Genomic DNA, 23,819 nt, shown 5'->3' on the forward strand with positions numbered 1-23,819 from the left:
GCCGATAAGCCGACGCTATCAACGCCTTACATCCGCGCGTGTCTGGGCAATGGGTTTACCCCTGCCCACCGCATCGCGCATCCTTAGCTACACCCGCTTCCAGCATCCTGCATCCGCTTCCGCTGCATCTGCCGGAGCTTGCTATCCTGTTTTAGCCAGATTTACAACCAAGCGAACTTCGCAAATTCCGTTGCTGCACGGAGATAAAATCGTTATGCCAAAGCAAATTTTATAAGCAAATGTAGGAATTAAAGATTTATTTATAGTTTTTTTAAAAGGTATCATCAATATTTCTAATTATAACATCTTTTGGCTTAAGTATTGGCCACAACTTCGCATTTTTTTCAAGGTGTATGTGAGAGTGTGTGCTAAGCTGCGGCCCCGCCGGAAAGTGAAAAGCTTATGAAAGCGTCCGGCTGCCCCAGCCACCCAGCTATTTGACCTTCTTTGGCGCATTTGCCATGCAAAATTTAATATATAACCGTAAGTGAGCTTGGATTCCTGCTAATTTGCCAGCTGAAGTATGCTCGAAAAGGAAGTCGCAGGGATGCGGGCTGAAAAGTATGTGTGGATATCCTCTTTTCCGGCTCTTAGCCCTTACAGATTCTTGTGTTCCAAAAAAAAGATAAACAATGAAGTCTTGACCCAGTTCGGAGTTGCTTTTTGCGCTGCCCGCTGTCATCATCATCTATGTGGTGTGGGTGGTGCCAAATCCACCATCTTTACATACAAAAACGGACGCTTACCAAAATTGAGACAGCTACCGGGGTTACGTGGTGGTACGAGCTAACACGATACATTTTCTTTACATTTTTTGCTTTTTCTTTTTTTGGGCTGCTTGATATAGGGCAAAGTGCAGTCAGACAGTCATTGGATCATTTGTCTTGGCATTGTTGCTTTTTCCTCTACATTTCTTTTTGGGCGTTCGTTTTTATATCAAGCTGCGGGTCTTTCTTCAGGCATTTCAGTTCAGATTAGAGAAAGGATTCGACATTGTAATATTTTTAGTAATATAATAGTATCGAAACTTGTACACAAGCAGCTGCTTAATTTCCAAATAATTTTGCATTTTCGTTGTATGATGCAATATCATGCTTATTCAGTTGCATTTGAATGTCTATAGCTCGTACAATGTTCAATATATACATTTTTAGGGTGCAAAGTGTGTTTATAAATAAACCAATTGTGCTGTCATTTAAAAAAGTCTTTAAAGTTTTAAAAAATGGGCATAACCATTAAAATGTTTTAAATCATACCCTGGAACTAACAAATTATACACATGTATCAAAATCAATTTGTATTATTTATAATTAACCGTTTTTGTTTAAACCAAACCATTGTTTCCGTTCACCAAACATTAAAGCAACGGTAATAAAAATATGAAATTAAATCATATCATTTAGAGTTTTATCACTTTTTTGTTGCCAATTAGCAGACAATGCATTCGTTAACTCCTTTGTAATCTGGCCGTAGGGTGCTGCATTTCCACCAGATCTCCCATTTTAAAGCATTTTCAGCCGAAATGACGCTCTCGAAACGGCCCACACAGATACACCATCACACTCACACACAGGAATTTTGCTTGAAGGGAGAAAAAAAGTTACGAACGCAAACAGAATCACTGCCCCCTGACTGGAGCTGAATGTTCAGAGCAAATGAAGGTGTCAAAATGACAAGCAGAGACAGCTAAAAAAAAAGGGAAACGAAGGATGCACACACATACACACACACACATAGACATACACTGGAATCCAAGAGGAGTGGGCAGGACGTGCGATGGATGGATGTCCGCCCTCCTTGCCGCCCCCTTTTGGAGCCGCCCCTTCCGCCTGTTAGCCCGGCTAACTGTGTAAATGGCAAAGCGACAGCAGCATTTGCTAACTTTGCTGCAGCAGCAACAAAGGCCAAAGCACAGCCCCAACAAAAACTACATAAATGTATCTATATCTATATCTATCTAAGCGATGGCCGTGCATTGTATTGCAGTTACGTGCTCGATGGTCCAGCAAAATGGCGAGGCGAAAAAAATCTCTGAAACAAAATCAACAAAGAAGCACCAAGAACAGCAGGGGTCTTCTCGTTTGAAAAGTCTTGAATACACTTTTCGTATAAACATTTAAGAAGCACTTATCTTTCTTTTAAATTTTACATATGTTTTTACATAGATATGTACAAATTTATATTTATATAGCTGGCATTGATGAAAACAGTAGGAATATCTGCTTAAGTAAAAGATTTAAAAATAAAATTTTTGTAATTTTAGGATAGTATTTATTTATAATTGTGTTTAGCCAAAGCTATTTGTTTTTATATAATGATTTCCAAAACCCACATTATTGTATAATAAATCTAAATTTATCTAAAAGCATTTGTGTAAAAAGTGAGCACACCAATCAGCTAAAAGCTAGAGTATCTCCGATAGAATAGAGCCAGCAAAACAGCTTAAAGACTTTGGCTGTGCCAACTGCTTACTTACTTGCCAAATTCGCAAAGCGGATTTAGCTTGTAGCCAAACTTTAAATGAGTTCAAGCAGATTTTGAGCGCCCATCGAGCTCCAACATCGCCCCCTTTTCCAGTTACGCCCCCGCTCCCAATTGATGACTGTACTTCTGGCGCTGATGAAGCATAATGATGATGGCTTTGCCTGATTGATTGATTGATAGCTGAAGGATTGGTCGCGAGCGCTGGGATGGTGCCCCCTCAATTTGCACTTGAAACTTAAGCGCACGGCCGGCCGCAAATGAATTCCTAACAAGAAGAAATTCAGATTGCTCATACGCCGCGTCAGCCGTCGTGCGGTGTATGTATAATTTTAGACCATCAACGATGCACCACATATAGCACCCCCACCTTCGGCGCACTCCCCCCTCTCGACACGACCAATTAATTTCGTTCAAATAATTATGAATGTTGGAATATTTTTTGTACACAATATTTGTATGTAGCATTGGGGCAACGAGCGTCGCTTTTTTACGACGACCATGAGCCGGAAGTGCTAGCGAAAACTGTCGCACCAGCGAAACTGGCCGTGCCAGTGGGCACATGGCATTTTCGATCTCCCTCGGCGGCGCCAGTTGCATTCGGAATGGATCAGTGGACGGGTGTGCACCGGGCGTTTGTCATACGCGCCTACTACAAGAGCAACGACTCCATCAGCACCGCCCAGCGACTCTTCAAGAAGCAGTTCAGCATTTACCAAACGCCGCCGACGAATGTCATCAAGTCCTGGCTGAGGCACTTCGAGAGCACAGGGTCCTCGCAAGGAGGTTGTGGAGGATATGCACGATCCTCGCTGCCTGTAAGTGGAGTCTTCACCCCCAGTAAGGGTAGTAGAGATGAGCTGCAGAAGTATAAAGTTGTAGGCAATACATTTTTTATTTAGTTTTAGGCCGTCAAAATTCTATAAATATTGAGTGCAATTCCGAATATACATGCAGTTCAATGGAGCTCATTAAATGTAAATGATTCGGATTATTAATTAAAGATTCTCTGATAAATCTATAAGAACTTTAAGGACGTGGTGGATATAGTTCGTCATTATTCAGCATGTCAAAAAGAATGGAACATTTGGTTCATCTTACTTGCAAATGGAATCCCTAATGTGGTCTAGCCCAACTAGTTATTTCATTTTATAATTTTATTTGTTTCTCATTAAAAGGCATCATTTGTATCATTCCAGCAAATCTTCTGCACCATTTGCAATCAATGCCTGAGTAATGAGAAGAACTTTAGCAGCTCCGTGAAGTGAATATGCACATGGGGCATAAGTTAATCTGTTTATCGTATATAAGTTAGTGTGTATGGTTCGCAAATAAATTTCTTGGCTAATTAACAAGCTTGCCAAATCAACACATCTGCCCGCTGGCTGGCTGTCTTGACCCACTTGCTTGTTTGCATTTCTGAAAAATGTATACGCAAAAACCAAAATCAGAAATTCTTTTGAGCAAGTGTGTCATGAAATTGCCATTCGTTTCTGCTCTATATACCTGGGCAGCAGATAAAACAAATATTTTCCAAGTATACCAACCGACGGGGGTGTACACATCACGTCAACGCCGCAAATTGGTAAGTAATCCAGCCAGATTAAATCGAAATTCATTGCCATTCCCACCACCACCACTCTCCCGATCCATTAGGTTCGTTCCCTTGCAAATTTTTCAGGCTCTAATATGTCACGGTGGTCACAGCTGAAACCGATGGAGTGGTGTAAGGCCGTCTACAGGGACTGTGATTCCTGGTCATTCGTCAAGTGTTCCCTGGCATTCTGTGCCGGTGTGCTCCTGGTCCGAAGCCTCGATGGAAAGTTGCCGGACAGCAGCTAAAGTTCCGAAATTTAGACCTATAACTAATTGAATATAGGATCATATTGCCAGTCATCCAACCAAATTGTCGTCGACGAAGGAGCCAAAGAAATCGGGATGACTCAAACGCTTTAAATTTAGCTGGTATATTCATTTACTTGTTGACTTTAATAAAATAACAAAAATTAAGTTCACAAGTTTATAGATTTTGGAAAAAATTTGAAATTATTTTTAGGCCAAAAACAAATGATGTTTATTTTCTATAATAAACAAGCCTTCGATTGCCCAACATAATCAGTTTTCATAGGTTTTAGCTCATCCTTAGTGGCCTTTGTGACTTTCATTGGGTTTATGACACAACTCAAGTCCTTGTCAGCTTTTGGCAAAAAGTAAATCTCATATTAGCCATTTTCCGGATGCCATGTTTACTCCGGCACCTTGCTGAAAATGTCCACTTTGGGGAGGAATATCATCGAGCTGTCATGTTGTTACTTTGAGTAAAAAAGCATGTGTGAGGCCTGTTGACAGGCAAGTTGGAGCCGGATGATTCCACAAAATGATACATACGCTCATCCTACTTACAGATTACAATCGGAAAATGCGCATAAGGTTTTACATTCTGCCCGTTTTTGGCATTAGTTTGAGATATGTGTGCCGGGAAGGCATCCTGCCCCGCGGCAACGAAAATAAAATTAGGCGTCGCTTTTTGCTATAAACATAAAAATTGTTCCTGCATCCTCAGGAAGCTGTCTCTCCAGGGGGCAGAACATCCATAGCCACCAGCGATTCCTTGGTATCATAATTTCGAAATGACAGGTAATTTGGGAGCAGCAAAAGGAACAGGAAGTGGAAGTGGCATCTCGATGGTTCTGGGGCAGGGGATCGTGCGAAGTGCGAGCACCAAATGGGAAAATGATGCGGGTTTATTAAGTATCGTTACTCAAGAGGAAACCCTGCCTAGATACCCCGAACCAAATCCCTCTCAACAAATTTATGATGCGCCGTTTTCAAAAAGTACCTGTACCCCCTAAAAAAAAAATGTAGAAAAATGTATATTGTAAATATACTCGAGATGTAAAAGCGGGGGTGAAACGTTACTTACCTTCTTCAACGGGCAGCCACCCAGTGATTTAAGCTCGGCAAAAAATGCTGCCGCACATGAACATGCAACTAATGAGCTGAGTTATTTCCAGTGGGGTTGGTGGGGCAGCAGTTACCCGGTTTCTGGAACACGCCACGGGAGCTCAGCTTCTCCGGTGCGGGTGGTTTAAACTCTAATTGAAATTTAGATAGCTGCTACGTGTGCCAGCCGGAAAATCATCGCCAGGTGTCACGGTAGGTGATGAGTTAAACAGCCGGAATGGCGAAATGCGTGCGGAAATTGGCCCCGGAATGCCAAAGGATCAAGTGTCGACGCCAAAAGAATTTTCAGGTCAAAACGCTGGGCTGGAGAAGGAATGCAATTTAGACAAAAGGTCTGAAATTTATTAAATGTCTTTAAAAACAGTCATTATTGAACTTTAAAGAAATTAAAGGTACAATGCATCCTAATAACAACCTATTTTCGAAATGTTAGAATTGTTTCTCTTTTGAGAGTCCCGCAAATATGAGTTTAATGTGCTTGTTTTTAAGGAAAAACTATCGTTTAGCTTGGTAGCTTATATTTGTGTTATTGAAGTAATTACAATATCAAGATGATTTCGTTTCACCAACAAGTATGTATGGAGGAATTATCTGGCATTTCTGAGGCCATATTTCATTATAGAGAGCCCTGCAGCTCGTTTAAGATTTGGCTATTAAAAACGGCGTCATTGATGCGAATATTTATTGTGGCCTGGCTTTTTCATAATGTTGGATTATCTAGGCACATGTCCTGCCAGGATTTATGAGCCAGGAATAGCACACAAGAGGTTGAGAGCGACGGAGCTGCCGGAGGGGTGGCCAAAACCAAAGCCAAGAGTCAGCTTTAAGCCGTAAGGAAATTGAAATCTTAAGCTCTATTGTTTTACTGGCCCCTCGTCTTTGCCATTCAGCTGGGGATCTCTGTGTGCTCGACGCGACGCATGCAAAGTGAAGCAGGAAAGTGAATAAAACTGCAGCAAAAGCAATTTTCATAAATATTTAATGGATAATGGCGAAAATAAGCGCAAGGAGCAAGACACATCGGCATGATGAGAGGGCAGGGAAATGGCCGTCCGTCTGCTTCTCCCCATTCCCACTCCCATTTTCCGCACCATCTCCGTTCTCGATGTATTGTTTTGTTTGTGTAGATATATGTGCCCCCTCTCATACAGGAACTTCGCCCACCAACCCACCGTATTGATATGTCAGCATACCATATGTGGGCATTTCCCCGAGTGTGTGTTCGCCAATCTCAGCTTTTAGTTTCGGCCCAAGGCCCAGTGATTCTCATTAAAATTACAACACAAATAAAACGAAAAAGGAAGCTGGAGGAGTGATATCGACTGTTTTGCTTACCTTGTAATTAATTGGCTTAAAATAATTGCTTAAAAGTTGAAAATAATATATATAGTTTAGACTTTTGTTCAATATTAATATTTTTAATCATCATTCCAAAATTTTTGTAATTGTATTCATTTACTGTGCTTTATAATTTTTAAACTTAAAATATTAGTTGGAATAATTAATTAAATGCCATTCATTATAGTGTGTCTTAGACAGCTTATTTTATTTTCCAATTAGTAGTAATTCCTAAAAAAGTAATTGAACTTTTATTTCCGAAAATCCTTATAAAAGATCCAAAATTTTAGATACCCCTTATGCCCGCCGATTACAGCGTATATAAAGCCGGCGAAATGAGGGTAAAATTCACGCGAAATGGAGCAGCCAGCGAACGTGAGAGCCCGTCCATTGTCTTTATCCTAGCGCTTTTCTGCTCTCTGCTGCTCCTCCTGGTCGCTGGAGTCCTTTAAGTGTGCCCATTACAGACGGCAGAAATCATAACAATAAAAGTGTGACGGGGCGGAAGGACAGAGGCGGTTGGCGGATGGGCGATGGGCTGTTTGGGGGCCAGAAAGCTCCCCCCACTTAATCGATGATGATGAATAATTGATTCGCTGCGATGCGCCCAAGCATGGAAATGAAAATGTCGGTGCATGCGGGGAGCGGCTTTCTGCTTCTGTTTCTGTTTAAGTTTCGGTTTCAGTGCTTCCCTTTTCGCACGTGTGTGTGTGCCTGTCTTTGTGTGTGTGTCGGCGTGTCCTTCTGTGTGTAACGAATGGCAAATTTCAGGAAGCGGAAATGGCAATTGCAAGCGATGGGAAAAGGCAGCAGAAAGACAACGGCTGAGGCAAATGTGAAGTTGTGCGCTAAATGAAATGCCAACACAGCAACACGGCCGTGCAAAACGGAAATAGCAAATGCGAATGACGCTGGATCGTTGGACGGTTGGCTGGCTGGATGGCCGAAAAATAGTGTTGGGCGGGGGTCTTCGGATGACAATGGGTGTCCTGGGCAGGATGGGCAGACAGGTGCCAAGGCAGACAATTTGCCGGTATTTAAATTCTATTTTAAGTTCTGTTCAAGCGCGTCAGGAAGCAAACGCAGGGAAATGGTTGACCGTGAATGGCGGACACATTTCCCACTAATATGGCTGGAAAGCTTAAGGCTTCCTTTTATATATATGATACATATTATTTAAAATATAAAATATTATAATTATTTTAGTAACACTATTTGTCTCACAATGTAACAAAAGTGACAAGTAATTTTAAACTCATTTCAGTTTTCATTTGCTTGAGATTAACATTTTTCACAAAGGACTTTGAGCGTGTATTAAAAAGTGTTTTTAGCACCATAAAGTATTATATTCACTGCAATTTAAAATGAAAATAAACCTGATCGGGTTAAAGGAAAATCGACGCTAAAAGAAAAAATCCTATTTCATTAAGGAATATTCTCTTATTTTTTCTTTTGAATAAAGTTTCCTTTTCCATTTGACTCTTCACCGTCATTCAGTCAGAGCTCTTTTTTTCATTTCCCCCAGGCTAGGTGTTTAAAAATATAATCGTATTGAATATTTAAATGCTCGCCAGGGCAAAAGTCGCCAAATACGCTGGCAAAACTGGACGAGAATCAAAATCAAATGCAATGCCTGCGGCTTCTGCGACTGCTGGCTGCCTGTCAGCCTGGCACAAAATTAGATTTAAATATTTTGGCATTTCCCATCAATTTTCATATAATGCAGCCCCATCCTTTTCGCTGGGATGCAGGTCCTGTTGCATGGAGGAATGCTGATAGTGAGTGGGATTCGTCTGTGGCAAGTCATTCCAGCCCTACACAAGCGCACACATCGATGTGGATTGAAAGACAGGCGCACACAACCACACATGCTCAATCATTTATGCAGCAATCAGTGCTGACGTCTTTTCCACACGTACGATTACCGGCATAGAGAATCGAGCCCTGCTCTCGGTTATGTGGAGCATATTGGGAATCGAAATTGAGTGCGGGTTAACAATGAGGCAGTTGAGATTGCGGCAGCTTCTCCCGAACTTCTGTTGCTCGTGAGTTTCTTGAATTTAAATCAATGGCCCGGGCGTATGAGTAATATTATACAAGGATTAACAGGTTTTAACGTAATTTAATTTAGCTTTTCGGGACAATTTTGTGTTCACAGAAAGCAATCAAAACATGTATGAGGTATAAATTTAAACAATTGTAGTCGAATTATTTATTTTACCATGATCCCTATTTTTTTATAAATTGACAATCATTTAAGTTAACAATCCTTTCAGCGAACAGAAATAACTCCTTTTTCAAGGTGCAACCGTGAGGGGCGACTGCACAAAAAATCTATTGGATTATTTGAAGGTTGAAATCAAATTAAGTCAAGTGAATAAATAGACTTTTAGTGCATATAAAAATCGCAAAAAGCGCACATAAAAATGAAATAAAATTGCGATGAACAAAAAGTTTGAAACTGAATCCATAGAAATTCATCGTTTGCTGATGGAGAAGAACGAAAAAGGGAAACTAAAAAATAAAATTGGTTATATATACAAAATTAGCATTTTTACTTTAATTTTTGGAAAGTAGTCATTGCATATATTGCTTTCTGAGAAACTCCGTACAAATTTAAATTATTAGACTAAAGTGCTAGAAAAATAACTTTAAATTTGATATCAATTATAATGGATAAGGACGATTTGCCCGACTTTACACAGTTAATCAGCTGCAAGGACTTACCGAACATAACTCTGCAAAATATACATCCCATTCACAGTATGAAGGTTTTCATGTCCGAGCCTAAAAACGCCAATGCCTCTATTGCTGAATTAATCCAACGTCAGGAAGTGTCTGCAGAGCAATGTCGCAAGGTACTTAAAGTCATAAAGGAAAGACTTGTTCTGAAAATGGCAACGATGCAAGAGCTTAAGAAGTATCTGCTGGATTTGCATTCGGAGATCAAAAAGCCCGGTGCAGGGACTCGTTTTGTGACCAACCAGGAGAAAGTTAAATTGCATTTCCTAGACGAGACGGAAATCAGAGAAGTCGAATTGTCTGACGCCGTGGAACGTTGCAACATAAAGCTGAGCTCGCTTTATTGCGAAATCCTGGCTTTGGACAGCGACATGGGCAGTGTCGCCTATTTGGAGAGGGTCGCCCAGATCAACATAGACTTTATCATGGATTGGCATAAAACTCAGAAGCAGAAAAAGACAGGCGAAATCCATTCCACCGGCGAAGTCTTCAAAAACACCGTTTAATTCGGACTGTTTTTAAACTTAACATGTTTCACTCATTTGCACTGATTATCGCACTATTCTAAAGAATAAATATATATCGCGAAAGCAAATACAAACTGTTTTATTACACCACTCTCTCTGATGCGTTCAAAATGAGATTGAATAGTTGAATTTCCAGCAATGAAATTAGCCTTAAGTAATCTGCTCCTCTCTTAAATCCTATCCCTAGGAATCTTGTTTTACCCCTCGACTTTTCCTGCTTCATGTCCTTCCGTTTCCCTTTTCTCCGTTTACCTGTCACTGCCAGCCCGCTGGCCGCTTCATCTTCATTCCCCGTCCATGAATAATCCCTGCGACACTTGCGTTTTATGGCTTTGCATAGTTAGGACCTGTTAAAGGAGGGACCTGGTCCTGGACAGTGTGCTCATGCATCTCCTCTTTTAGCCAGCGCTTAGCTGGACCTGGGGAGTTGAATCTGTAGCTGCACCGCAAAAAAAGTTAAAAGACTTTAAAAGATCACATAAAATGTACCAAGAGTTTCAAAGTCTATATCGAATAATCTTGAGAGACGAGTCGCGTTTAAGTAGTATTTTTCATACCATTTGCTGGCAAGTTACTAATATTTTCTCTGAGTGCTCAGTGAGCTGGGAACCGGAGCAGGAAGCCAACAACAGGTTGCGTGCCAGTGCAGTTTTTCATCGTGAAATGTCGGCGCTGATAGCGATTGTAATTATTATGCTGGACTGCGGGTATGTATGTATGTATGTATGCAAGAGGATTCGCTTTTCCGAGAGGCAAAATGGTTATATTTCAGGTCCTGGCCACTCTTACTTGTTTCCCATTCTTTTTCCCTCTTGTTGCTATCCACTCTCCGACGCATAAACGCCGCTAGTTATGCAATAAACAAAATGCAATTGTTGCGTCAGAAAAGCTACATAGATGGCAGTGCGTTGGTCAGAGGGGGAGTGGCTTTTTGGCTCTGGGCTTTTGCCGCCATGTTTGCGAACAACAGCAAGATGGCGCCCCGCATCTGTTATAGCCGAACATCCAATTCTGCGCTCACTTTCGCTGCCTCAGTTGCTGGGCGTCTGCTACACTTCCGGTTGGAAAAGTTGTTGCATTGTGTTCGTTTTCGTGGAGGTTCCACTTCCCCTTTCCCAGCTCTCCCAGCTACTCTAGCTTACTTGGCACCACTTTAATTTGACAAACCATCGCATTTAACGGCCCGGCGTAGTTTACGCTCCTCGAACAGGCAGCGACATCAAGGCGAAAGGTCAAGGAGGTGGCATAAATAATGCAGCGAACAACGAAAACGACAAAGTTGCCAAAGACTTTGGCTAACCGGCTGCTGTTGCTGCTGTTTCTAGCCAGAACTCACTTGGCCAGCATAGAAATTGCAGTTTACAGTTGTTAATTGAGTGTGCCGAGTCTGTGCAGGTGGCCTAATGTTGGTAATTAGTGTGAGCCAACTTTGCCAAAAAGATTCCGGCAGAAAGTTGCCCAGGATGGGCTTTTGTCAATTGCGTAAGTTGCCGTCGTGTCCGGAAAATATATGTATGAGATTGGATAACAATGAATTATATTTAGCAAGCGAAATTCAAATTAAAAGCACCTTAATTGGGAATGATTTTAGTCTTAGTTTAATTTACTGGGAGGTAAAGGCACCGCTTGAATTTATGTTACATATTGACTATATTATTATTTTACTCATGCTGATTAGTGTGAAACGGCAAAGTGGTTCACATTTTAGCACATTATTGTCCTTAGAAATATGATTTAGTGCTTTGTGGTATCTGCTGAATATACATGGAATGACTTTCAGGTGGAGCACATTAAAACCCGTACAGAGATATTCACTCTAGGCTAACTGAAATAGCATGTATAGGCCTTGCTGTGCATTCGGCTTAAACTCGATTAAAGCCACGCACAACGACATCGGAATAATGCAGTTGTTTTGGGAATATAGCTGACCAGTTTATGGGCAATCCGAGAGATTTCGAGCGTCTGCAGGCAGGACCAAGCGGTCCAGGACACGTGCGCGTGCTTTGTCTGGCCAGAGAGGACAACGTGGAGATGTTGCCACATGTGGCAAATTAACTTTAAATTAAGCAATTAATTTAATTAGAGCACGGCGAGTGCACAGTGCGACCCCAAAGATTTGCCGCACACGCAACAGTTGCAATTAAGCAGCCTTCGCACACAGATGTCCCCACACAAATACAAGCGCAGTTACAGTAATGCACACCCCCACTCACAGATGCACATATGAACGTAAAACAATGCTGTTTCAGCTGCAATTGCATTTTAAGCGCATGCGGAAATTACAAACTCAAATTGATAAAGCAAAACCTGTGCACATGTGTGGCCCTGGCATATGGCATATGGCAGTAATAAAAACCTGGTTATATAAGGTGAAAAATTGGCTTACGCCTGGGACTCCAGCATTGCCAAAGAAATCCGAGGGCCAGCACATATGAAATCGGAATGCAATTCATTTCTCCATTAACCAATTAAACGCAATTCATCAACTGACGTTCCCAATTTGCAAAAAAAAAGAAAGAAATAACAAAACTATTAATAAGGGATGTGTGTAAAAACTTTTACAAATTTAAATTTCCACTGACAGTCAACACTGAAAGGGTTTTTAAGTCAAACGGAAATTTGTTTTCAATTAAGAGTTGATTTAAATTGTATTTCCCTGGGAAACACTAACTTGTTGAACGCATGAAAATAAATACCTTCTGCGGTAATATACAGACTTTAAACAAATGTATGCTAAGACTATTCATTTAAAACACCATAAGCTTCTTAACTTTCCTTTTCTTGCCAAATTCTCAACGAAAATCACATGTATTACTTCAATTAATATTCTTGCATTGTTAAGTTCAAACAAAAGTGAGTAAACTCTTTAATTTACTGGCTTTCAGTCAATGTATTTCACGCCAATGGCTAAGATCCAATTAGTGGCACTTAAACTCTATGTCTGAGTTAACTATATGGTAGTTAAAACTGTTGAGTCATCAAGCACTTTCTGCGGCATTTGCGGCTGCCAAAAAAGGGAAATTCATCCCCATCAGCATGCTGTACAGCTTTCTGCTATCGAAGAGAATGAGAGATACAGATAGGAAAAAGTTAGACGATTGATAAGCGGCTTAGTGGTCATTTTGTAAACATTCACACTTACTAGATCGAGTCGGTGCACTTGCCCTGGGCATCTCGCACCTGATGATTTCGGCAGCGGGCGGGTTTCTTGGTAGCCGGCATCGAAGATCGTTGAACTTTCAACTTGAAAATGGGCGAGTTGTGACCTTTGGGCGGCGTGTACTCAATGTTCTCGCGCAAAGTGGGTGGCGTAATTAAAGCAGTTTGTGCCGCCGCTGCAGCCATAATGGGTATATCCTTGGATCGAGCATGAAGTGGGTGGTGCAGGGGCTTAGTTAGTCCTCCGATTGGTGTCTCTACAATCATCAGATTATTCAGCCTGGACTTGGGCTTCGTTATACCACTGGCTGCAATGTCAGCCAGCAGATTTGAGCTAAAGCTGGTATTCAGCTGCGTGGCTTCGGTGGTAGGGGCCACTGTAGATACAGGGCTCTCTGGCAGGGTGGCCGATGTGGTGCTCGTTGTGGTGGTGCTACTGGTCCCTGTGGTTAGCTTGATTGGTTTGACGGTCAACGCACTGTCATCATAGTAGTAATCCTCCTCGTCGTTATACGTCTCCTAATTGAGAGATCGCAGATGTTATTTTTAGCTCGCCAGCAACTCGTTAGCTGCATATCGGTTAACTGGTTTTCGGGCCCCCACTCACCTCGGCCAGTCCATTCTGGCCCACCTCGATGATGGCCACATCCTTGATGCTAACGTGGATGTTGAATCTGCCAGTCTGTCGCTGATCGAAAACCACTCGCCCTGAATCCGGCACTTCGCTGGTGGTCGGCGTTTCGGCCTCCTCGATGGGCAGCGTTTGGGCCAGGCCAAAAGCCATCAGCGTAAGTGATATCAGCAGCATTTTCAAATTGAAACCAGTTCTAAGGGCGCACGTAAAGAAACTCTGCTGAAAGAACGTGTGTTCTTCTTGAAGGCGCGATCACAACTGATTTGGTCGCTGGCTATGATAGCCCTACTTAAAGGCCTAACAAAGTAGGCAACACTGCAAAAAAGTACAAGGGGTATTTAGAACGATGGCTAATAAAGTGATCTTGATTAGACCGGTTTTACAAATTGACTCATTATTACAATGTTGTGTAGGTATCCACACATTATGGGAAAATTATGAAAACAAAACTGCATCCCATGCAATGGTACGCTTCCTGAACTTGTTTTTTTTATATTTTGTTGAAAATGATACTCTCAGTGTACACCTCTCAACTTGAAACCCTCTTTCATATTCATTTTTCTTAAAGCCCATTTTGTATTTTAAAGAGATGGCAAAACCGACATACCTCAATTATGGCAATGCTCTATGCAAATAACATGCATTTATATCTTCATCTACTGGGAATCGATTGAACTGCATTCAAATATGGTGTGCCAATGCACATTTAAACTGGACGATATGAAGTCCAATGTATGTACATATATACATAAATATATATTTCGAATATTTACCTGTTACTAGGCAAACACAAACGCCACCTTTGAGGTGCTAACAAGCTGTTTAGAAGAGCTGGGAACTAAGTGACCAACAGTTTGGCTAATACCAAATGCATATAATCATAAGTGTAAACAGATAGACATCCGAGCAAATAGTGACGCAGTCCAGTTGAGTTCATTTGAGGACTGTTGATGTGGGTGAGTGATATGGAAATGGTTCAAGAACGTTTAGCATTTAAATGGGTGTTAAATGCTTCCCACCTACATTCATTAGAGAGTAATCCCCATTGCAGATTAATGGTCAAGATGAAGATTTATATACCATCCGTTGCCGAAGTACAAATCATAATTTGCGGCTAAATAGGCGCAGTTTATCGAAAAGTCATTAATTAATCCAGGTATCGAGTCCAGAGAGTTTTCGGCCTTCAATTATCAGCTATTGAGTAATTAGGAGGTCAGTTGCTGGCGCTGCCAATCAACGTAGCACCTCCATTTACATAACACCTAACCACTAATTATGCTAGCCAGTTTCTGGAAAATCATATGCCAAGACCGCTTCTCAACCGCCGTGTATCCTCATTTGTATGCAGCGCCGTGTAGAGTGCAAAATCAGCATTTCTCATTAGATGGAATCCTCAGACCCAAAGCCAAGCAAAAAAAGTATATCCTCAAAAAATTAGATTAATTTGAAATGAAATTTCATCCAACTGCCCGCGGTTTCCACGTTTCTTCGGTTCTGGGCGGCATTCGTAATTAGTTTTTAGCGAATTCTGGGCCGCAAACATTTCAAGGTTTAATGCATGGCTGGCCAGCCTTGAGAAAACTTTTTCGTCTTTCGGGTCAGACCCCTGTCATGCACAGCCAGAAGGAAAAAAATAAAATTAAAGGACGCAAAAGGGTAGAAGGAAGCTGGCCGCATATGAAGTGTATAAATTACACTTCATCATGAATTTATTATCAGTGCTGCAGCAGCTGCATCTGGAGCTGCCACGAATGCACCACTGCAGCACGCTGGCTCAGCACAAGATGTGCTCCTTCCGTTCTCACCTGCACACAAGGACAGCCACAACAGGAAGAAAACGGATTTTTTGCACCGAAAGCATGTATACCCTTATATGTAACCAAAAGAAATAGTAAATAAATAAGTTTAAAAGTATGCAATGCAGACAATTTCATCACGGTTAATACTAACTACCATAATACTTACTAAGCATTTTAAATATATCGTTCTATAATTCTAAGCACCTTTACAAGGGAATCCGATTCGTGTGACCCACAAAATAAACTTTTATTAAAAATTCAGACAGCTTTGGTAACGTGGTAAGAAAAAACACCTTGACTTATATTCGTCTTCGAGTTTTTATGCTTGTTTTAGTGTTATAAAATGGGAAATATCAGTAATACCCCTAGAAAGGTTATAAAAAGGGGTGCTAAACACGCAGCGTGGCAACAACAGCGCTTGTGGGATGTTGACCAGGGCATGCATTTTTCGCGCCAGGAAACTTGAAATTGTGTAAACTCAGCAGAAAAATATTAATTCTAATTTCCAAAGCCATCCCAGACCAAGGACTTTCGTCTCCTCCTTTAGAAATGCTCGCCGCTTAGCAGCACCTTTAATTTTGCACTTTACGGCAGACTGAAGGGAATTTTTCGTCTGATTTCTACCTTTTTTTTTTGCTCTATTTTCAGTAGTTACACAACCATTTGGAGCTTTCATCAATTAGCTCCTTGAAAGCAGAAAAAAGGTGGCAAGCGTTGAGTAGCTTTTAGTGTCGTAAGACTGTCAGGAGAAGGCTTATCCCAAAAAAATGCTGCCTTCTTTTTTGGAAGCCGTGCTTGCGAAACTAATCTTCAGGCACAGTTTGGTAAATCGCATTTTCAAGTGGATGAAAATGAGTGAAATTGACTGTAAAGTGCGAAAGAACCAGATGTTCATTTTTTCACACTTTTCTGAATGAGCAATGAAAATACAAATTTAAGTAATTGACCTGCATCCCAAACTGCTTTGGACAGTTTATTAAACCTCAACAAATTCAATAATATTTCTTCAATAGAAAGCATTTTAACATGAGGTTTCACTGTATGACTAAGCTCACTTTATAGGGGACATTTGTTGATTTATTATCACTTTTAGTATATAAACCATACCAAAAGCAACTAAGCAACCCGCATATCATTTAAATTATTGGTTCGAATCTAGTCAAGAGAATATTGGCAAACTTACCTGTAGGTTTTCATTTTCCTCAATGGTAAAAGGACACATTGATATAAATCAGGATTTTATACATTCATATTTTATCTGCTATCTTAGCAAATAAATTACCCAATTTCAGAAAATTGGTTTTTATGGCTTACTTCAAGAGAGCTTCTTATTCGCTGTTGGTTTTTGTAAATATGGATATGCAAATGGCGTTTAAATAACGTCCGAGTGTAAAAACAGTGCATAAAATATATTCTTTCAACATTAGTTTAAATCCACTCTCAAATAAATATCAATGTCAAAGTCGAAAAATTTAATGTCATCAGCTTGGGATTTTGACTAAACAATGGTGATATATTTATCTAAACTGAATTATGAAGGCAAGCAAAACATGGGTCTATCCAATGTTGTCAACGAGCTTGTGTATATGCACATTGGCCTTAAAATGTCGCCATGCGATTCAACGCATTAAGGTGGGAAAATGAAAAAAAATTAATTCGATAATTAAACACAGTGCGCTCATCGTTTTAATCTCTGCGCACATTTTGCATATTAATCACTTAATTAGGTTAACAATATTAAAATAAACACGCCTGTCTCTCTGCTGTTTTTGCGTTCGTATTTATCAGGGAAACACACAAGAGCACATACGCACATACATATCAAGTGACACAGGTGCTTGAAATGGTGGGCTTAAAGGCTCATTTAAGCCCTCTCCGTGTGTGTGCGCTCTTTGGGCCAACTATTCGCGAAGCCACCTAGCGGGCACTTGATGTACTCCAAAAAGGCCTCCTGCACGGAGAAAAATTTATTTATTCAATAATCATTTAGGAGATCATGAAATCCTCAATTTAAATTGTTTTCAAATATTAAATTGTTGTATATATTTTTTTTAACTTCATCTTTTCGAAATAATTTTAGTAATAAACTTTTACTGTGAACATGCCAGGAATGCCAACGATTAGATACGGGAAATTCATACGACAGTCAAATAAACGCGGACTGCAGCCACAAAGAAATGTGTGTGTATCCTTATCACACAGCACATAAATAATATTTATTGTTCTTTATGGGGCAGCTCAAAGGGCCGCGAAGATGCCAACCCCACGGCCTAGTGTCAGTTGGGAAACATTCAAGTGTTTCAAATATTTTTTAACAGCTTTCCCCCGACACTTGTATACACACTTTGCCTCGGAAAATGTCTTCATTGCGCTTTAATGAAATACGTAAAAGAAAACGGCGGGTTGACGGCGGGTTTGAGGGGATTCCCCGCTTGCTCTTCTTATTTGCACTTTAAATTGCGCACAAAAGTATGCTCGAGCCTTCATAATAAAGACAATTTATGTGCCGCTTACCTTTTCGTTCCTTTTAGCAAACATTTCTCTGTCAGAACTTTGCGATTAAGTAATTCCAAAAGTTGTTTGTTCAAAATTACTCAAGTTCATGGAATGTGTTTGCTAGTAATATTTTAAATTGAGCGACACTGTCATTTGATATATTCGGGCCATGATCCCTGTGTCTTTGCCCAAACTTTCAGCAGACTTGCCTGAAGTAAGGTTCATCCCGCCGCAAAGAGACATCAATCAACTTAAGCATCAATCATCTCGAAGTTCCGCCAGCAGAAGGTGAGTGACGAATGCCGTCGAGATGGCTGCCAGGATTGCTAGGTGTCAACAGCGGAAATTCTATTTAGATGACATAATTGTTTAAAGTGTTACTAAGCAAATGCAAGTGTTTCACTTTGATTTCAGTATTTCTCATTCTCATAAATGTTATGCTCACTGTATACTGACCTGTATAGCCTTAGGTAAAAGTCAACTCTTCAACTCTGTCCTGTATATTTATTAATTCTTTATATATCCCTATATACTTTTCGTTTAATATGAAAATGCAGCTTTTTATAATTTATTTTGTAAAGCCCCCGAACGGTGAGCTTTCCCGAACCGGTGGCCTTCTGTTTTCCGCGTACGTGAGCCATAGAAGTGGTGCTCTTCGCCTGGAGCCCATGGCCCTATGGACACGTACAACTACCAGGAGCACCTGATGCTGGGAGCTGCCCACGGCGAGATCCAGATGGGGTTGCATCCATATTCAGGAACTCCTCGCTGACCGCCAGCAGCTTTCCGATGTGCCCAACCAACACCTGTTTTTTAGTGTCATGATAGAGAGATCTGGCAGCTGTTCTATTCTTACGAATCCAATTCTCATACTGTTGCGTATTTATAAATCAGGTAAATTCTTAATAATTCTATTCAATTGGTTCGCTTTTTTTACATCATTAAATGTCTACTCATTTCAATGAATTTTCTTGCTTGGCAATTTGATTTTAGCATTTAATAAATCTTAGATGTCCGGGTCAGAGATACAATCCGCAGCGGATTTCCTAGCCACACCATTAAGGCTCATGCTGGAGGAAACGGAAGTGGAAATGTATTTCACCGCCGGACTGCTGCCTTCAGCGCTGAAGCCACGCCTCCTGGTGGTCAAAAAGAGTTCGCTGGTGGAGCACTTGAATAGTTTGAATAGCGGTTACGCCTACTGCATCATCGCGAGGCACTGGCAGGTGCCAATGATGCAGCATCGACGGATGCACCGCCCACGACTTCTACTAATTTATAATCTGCACTTTGAATATGTTGGTCACTGGATGCGAAGGACTATACATATATACGTGTTTAGATTATTGTGGCGAAATGAACATAGCTTGTAACTCGTTGTGAGAATAAGGACCTAATGGTACTTGCATTTATTGAGGATATCCTGAAAAACTTCACTCAGCCTCAGGGATGGAGCATCCATATTTGAGCGTAACTCATTTGGCTTAACTTTTGTCTGGAGAACTTCTCGAAGTAAATCGAAAGGAGGCAATGGAGAGTCGATTGGCAATTGAAAACATATCGACGACTGGGTAAATAGAAAATTCAATTTGAAACGATTGCTTACTAGATAACGAAAGCCTGCCTGACTGCCTGCCACTCTGTCGGCTATACACTTTTGGGCCAGCCTTCAGCAGAACTTTCCACAGACAATCCACATAGCATACGCTGCTCGTCCTCATTCCCATCCTGTCGGATTCCCCCGAAAACCAAGCGCACCCAATCCCAGCCCACGGTTCCTGCCCACTCAGCAAGTTGGCCACAAACAAACTTCCTGTATCGATGGTAACACTCACGTACCTTTATCGCCCAGCCCCCGGGCCAATATCTAAGTGAAAACACAGATCAACAGTACGACAATCAGCAGTGAAACAGGCCCAGACCCCACAGACGCACATCCGCAGTCAGGAACGTATTCCCATTCCCACTTCCACTGCCACCGCCACATCCACATTCACTCCGTTTCCAATCCCAAAACTCTCACCTGCAACGTAGGCAACATCAGAGAAGGCAAAGGCAAAGACAAGGCCGAAAGCCCCAAGGCATCTGCACCGGGGAAAACCCAGATCTCCCAAACTAAATTGTAGGAATACAATTGAATTTAGGTGTGGTAGACAAACAGCTTGACCTCGTAAATGAATTAAAAAGAGGTCCTAAAGATTAGTTCAATTGTTTGAAATCGTTTATTTAGATGGAAAAAGATTTGTGTACTGCACACATTTCTAAACATCAATACTTATAATTATTCTTTATTTTAAAACAAGTTTGAACTTATTGAAATGTGCGATCTCTTCTTTGATATTCAAGAAATGCATAGGCTTTTTCGCATTTTTCTTAGTGTGCTCACCATACTCCTCCACAAAATGGCAGGCAGGTTACAAATTGTATGCTCCATCTCGTCGCTGCCTTTTCCTCTTTGAAACCCAACCGCCCCACATCCTTGGGGCACTTTGATTGGTTGTAGGCGTCTTGGCCCCTTCCCTTGTTCTTGCACGTATTACGGCCAGTTGCATTTCTTGGATTGCATTTAAGCAACATTTATGCATTTTTAATGTGACAGCTGAAATGATGAGACGGCAGCCTAGGTTTCCAATTCCGCCCTCCGCTTCTTTCTGCTGACAGCGTGTGTGTGGACTTGTACAATGTACATTCACCTGCCCCAGTATACCGCACCATTTGACCCCATGGCTTATGCATTTTGCAGTGTCAAGAAAGTTTCACTCTCGTTTCACTGAGGTCAACAAAACCGACAATTCCAGTAAATCATTAGATAATGTGCCGGGGATTTGCGTGGGCTCAGCACATCATGCATGATATATTGGATGGATCATACATATTTTTCGGCAAGAAAACTAGTCCAGAAAGGCAGTTGAAATATTCCTTTAGAAAACTATAAATACATTTGTGTAGTGGCTTTTTAGTTTAGAAAACTTCTAAATTTAATTGAAATCGCTTAGAAATTATAAAAATGCTCTGGCCAGTCAGCAGCTGCTTTTGCACCATTTGGATTACCATAAACTGGCAGCCAATGCCCACCATCTAGCACCAATAATGGGCCACATCCAAATGAGAGCCCGACCACAATTGACTGCCAACTAGACGCGCACATAATCATTGCAATTTTGTATGATTTCCATGCCCTGCCCTGCCCTGCCTCATTCGACCGCACCGCACCCGCGACTCAATCGTCGCACTCGAATGGCAAATGCCACGCGGCGACCGCAAAAAGCAACGGACGTACTTACGTCCTGTATCGACACTGGCTTTTGCCGGGACCAAAATCCTTACTGGTCTGCCTGTAAGTATGCAATGCTTTTCGTACCCAGCACTCGACCAAATCGGGCCTATATCATATTTGAAATCTCTTTTCAAATGCCTTCATAAACTTGAAAAACGTGCAACTATATTGGCAGAGTTAAATCCTATATTCTGATACCCATTACAGTCTCCTGCAGTTGGTTCTTTATTCCATGCACATATGAAAAAGTTCTATTATGGCCATTTTTACTAGTAGTTCTGGTAACTTCTATGCACAACCTGTTATCGGCAACGTCTAAAATAATACTTATTTGCTATTTGTTTGTTTGGCTAACAGTGTACTCTATGGATTACTGGGTATTCCAGGATCAGGCACTCGACCATAAAGTTGCTTGGTCGTTGTGAAATGGAAACAGGAGCAACAAGCAACAGCAGCAGCAGCAGCAGCAGCGGCAACTGCAAGTGCAACGTTGGTGTTTATTAGCATGATTAACCCCGCCGCATTGCCGCACAAATGGCGAACGCATTGAATTTAGGTCAGCGGGCGGATAATGAGGGGGGTCGACATCGGATTGGGGGCGTGTTGGCGGCGCTGATGGGCGATGGGCGGTGGAAAATGTCAGAGCATCTTGTAATTTGATTTCGCCGTCATCCTGGCAATCGGCGACGCTGTTTGTTGGCTGTTTGTGAGTGGGCTATTGGTTATTGGCCTGACATTTTCCTGATTGCAATGGCCAACAAAGGATGGCCAGTGGAGCACCAATTTGAGTGGCTCAAAGAAATGTATACCTCAAATGTTAAAGCCTCGAGCCTAATTAGATTTCTCGATGCACTTAACAAATAGAGAGAGACAGAGATAGAGAGAAGGAGCGACACAGGGAGTCATGCATTCGGGCTGAAAACAAAAAGCCAAAAGGCTTGTCACACTTGGGTTGTTTCGTTTCATTTCCGGTTAACCACAACCGGCGTAATAAGCGGCACTTCCGCTTCGGAATGGTCTTGAACTGTTTTGTTTTCTGCGCTACCATTGTTGGTCCTGTAGATCCTGTTTTTATTGTGAGTCAAATTTTTGGTTCTAGGCAGAAGACAGGAGCTTGAGCATCACCAGGATGCTTTCACTTCCGCCCTCCTTCAATAGGCACATACAGAAAAAGCTATCGCCATATTAGTAATGTTTAATTATTTAAATTTTATATCAGTTGGTTTCTATATATAAGTCAAGCCGCAATCGGTCAAAAGAAGTATGATAAGAACATTGTGTTTTGATATGTTCAGTTTTAAACTATCGTTTTCGTTCTCAGTGGTTTCTGGGCTTTGCATCTGAATGGCATTTTTGTGGGCCAGTTCTTTATAGCCCCCTGAGTGCCATGCAAAATGGAGGAACCAAAAGCTGGAGCTGAATTTTTATTTGCATTTTACTCGATGGCTGCAAGGAGTCATTGTTGCTGTAATTGCCTGTGTAGGACATGGCACTTGGCTAGCCAAAATGAAAGGAACACGCCTCCGGCAGCAGTGCGTTTGTTTGTTTGTCGAGAGCAACAACTGTCCCAGAATTGTGGGTTGTTAACTGAATTCACCTCCATTCGGCAGCTGCCGGCACCGAGTGCATAAAACAGTCTAATTGTTGACATAATTAACCTGCCCATCGGAGCAGTCTATGTGGTGCAGCATCTGCTGTGTATTGCTCCTTTCATTAACATTTCGCACATCGCCTTTCGAATTTCGAGAGCAGCCCAAGCACGTAAATAATGTGCGATTTCAGTGTAATTGCGTTGCAAGTTTGCGGCAACAATGTGGCATGCTCCCGAGGACTCCGTCCGGAAATGCTGGCGCACTTGAGCAGCACTTCATCCCATCCACCAACCACCATCAGTCTATCTGCGTTATAATGGACCCACTACCATACCCACTAACATATGTTGCACAATCATTTTATTTGCACGAATTAAGCGACTCTTGTCGTGAATTGCGCACAGTGACTGGAAATAAAAATCGCCAGATAAAAAATAAGAAATTCCAGTGACTTGATGACCAAGTGTAATACCAATTGAGAATTTGTAATTGTGTGCTGTTTTGCTTTTTAGAAAAAATTACACATTCTTGGAATCGAAATATTTTAGTATTGTCTTCCCTAATTAAGGAGCACATCAACGTTTTCATACAAATAAGACGAACAAATTTCCTTGGTATAGATATTGAAAATTTTGGTAGACTGAGTTCCAAAAATTCCAAAGAACATCAGCTTAATATACGCATTTCTGTGGTCTTCGAGTTTGGTTTGAAAAGTGCTTCCATTCCTCGACGAATTAATTTTACCCACTGTCTCCATCCAGTAGGATGTCTGCCTGGGTTTCTCGTGTGGTTGCGATGCGGTTGTGCATT

The 23,819-nt window shown here is 41.4% G+C and overlaps 5 protein-coding genes across 6 annotated transcripts; 4 read left to right on the forward strand and 1 right to left on the reverse strand.

Annotated features, from left to right (window-relative positions):
* Nucleotides 1-1,780: 1,780 nt before the first annotated feature.
* Nucleotides 1,781-2,035, forward strand: LOC116800688. The gene has a single exon (XM_032717073.1). It carries the CDS (start codon nucleotides 1,781-1,783, stop codon nucleotides 2,033-2,035), a length of 255 nt encoding a protein of 84 aa, XP_032572964.1.
* A 1,016-nt stretch (nucleotides 2,036-3,051) lies between these two features.
* On the forward strand, nucleotides 3,052-3,850 carry LOC6609968. The gene is made up of 2 exons (XM_002034576.2): nucleotides 3,052-3,299; nucleotides 3,681-3,850. The coding sequence occupies exons 1-2, from the start codon at nucleotides 3,087-3,089 to the stop codon at nucleotides 3,747-3,749; spliced, it is 282 nt and encodes a 93-aa protein (XP_002034612.1). The 5' UTR covers nucleotides 3,052-3,086; the 3' UTR covers nucleotides 3,750-3,850.
* A 32-nt stretch (nucleotides 3,851-3,882) lies between these two features.
* Nucleotides 3,883-4,491, forward strand: LOC6609969. Its single transcript, XM_032715345.1, has 2 exons — nucleotides 3,883-4,066; nucleotides 4,138-4,491. The coding sequence occupies exons 1-2, from the start codon at nucleotides 3,908-3,910 to the stop codon at nucleotides 4,321-4,323; spliced, it is 345 nt and encodes a 114-aa protein (XP_032571236.1). The 5' UTR covers nucleotides 3,883-3,907; the 3' UTR covers nucleotides 4,324-4,491.
* Nucleotides 4,492-9,368: 4,877 nt separating this feature from the next.
* LOC6609970 lies at nucleotides 9,369-10,108 on the forward strand. The gene has a single exon (XM_002034578.2). The coding sequence runs from the start codon at nucleotides 9,456-9,458 to the stop codon at nucleotides 10,029-10,031; it is 576 nt and encodes a 191-aa protein (XP_002034614.1). The 5' UTR covers nucleotides 9,369-9,455; the 3' UTR covers nucleotides 10,032-10,108.
* Nucleotides 10,109-12,889: 2,781 nt separating this feature from the next.
* Nucleotides 12,890-14,093, reverse strand: LOC6609971. Of its 2 annotated transcripts, none has more exons than XM_032715415.1 (3): nucleotides 13,819-14,093; nucleotides 13,195-13,730; nucleotides 12,890-13,106 (listed from the first exon to the last, which is right to left on the reverse strand). In XM_032715415.1, the coding sequence occupies exons 1-3, from the start codon at nucleotides 14,017-14,019 to the stop codon at nucleotides 13,031-13,033; spliced, it is 813 nt and encodes a 270-aa protein (XP_032571306.1). In that variant the 5' UTR covers nucleotides 14,020-14,093; the 3' UTR covers nucleotides 12,890-13,030. The 2 variants fall into 2 exon arrangements, with proteins under 2 accessions (XP_032571306.1, XP_032571305.1); XM_032715414.1 differs by having other exon boundaries at nucleotides 13,025-13,103; nucleotides 13,819-14,092.
* Between the last annotated feature and the right edge of the window lie 9,726 nt (nucleotides 14,094-23,819).

This window comes from Drosophila sechellia, chromosome 2R (genome assembly GCF_004382195.2).
Source record: "Drosophila sechellia strain sech25 chromosome 2R, ASM438219v1, whole genome shotgun sequence".
NCBI classification, from domain to species: Eukaryota; Metazoa; Arthropoda; class Insecta; order Diptera; family Drosophilidae; genus Drosophila; species Drosophila sechellia.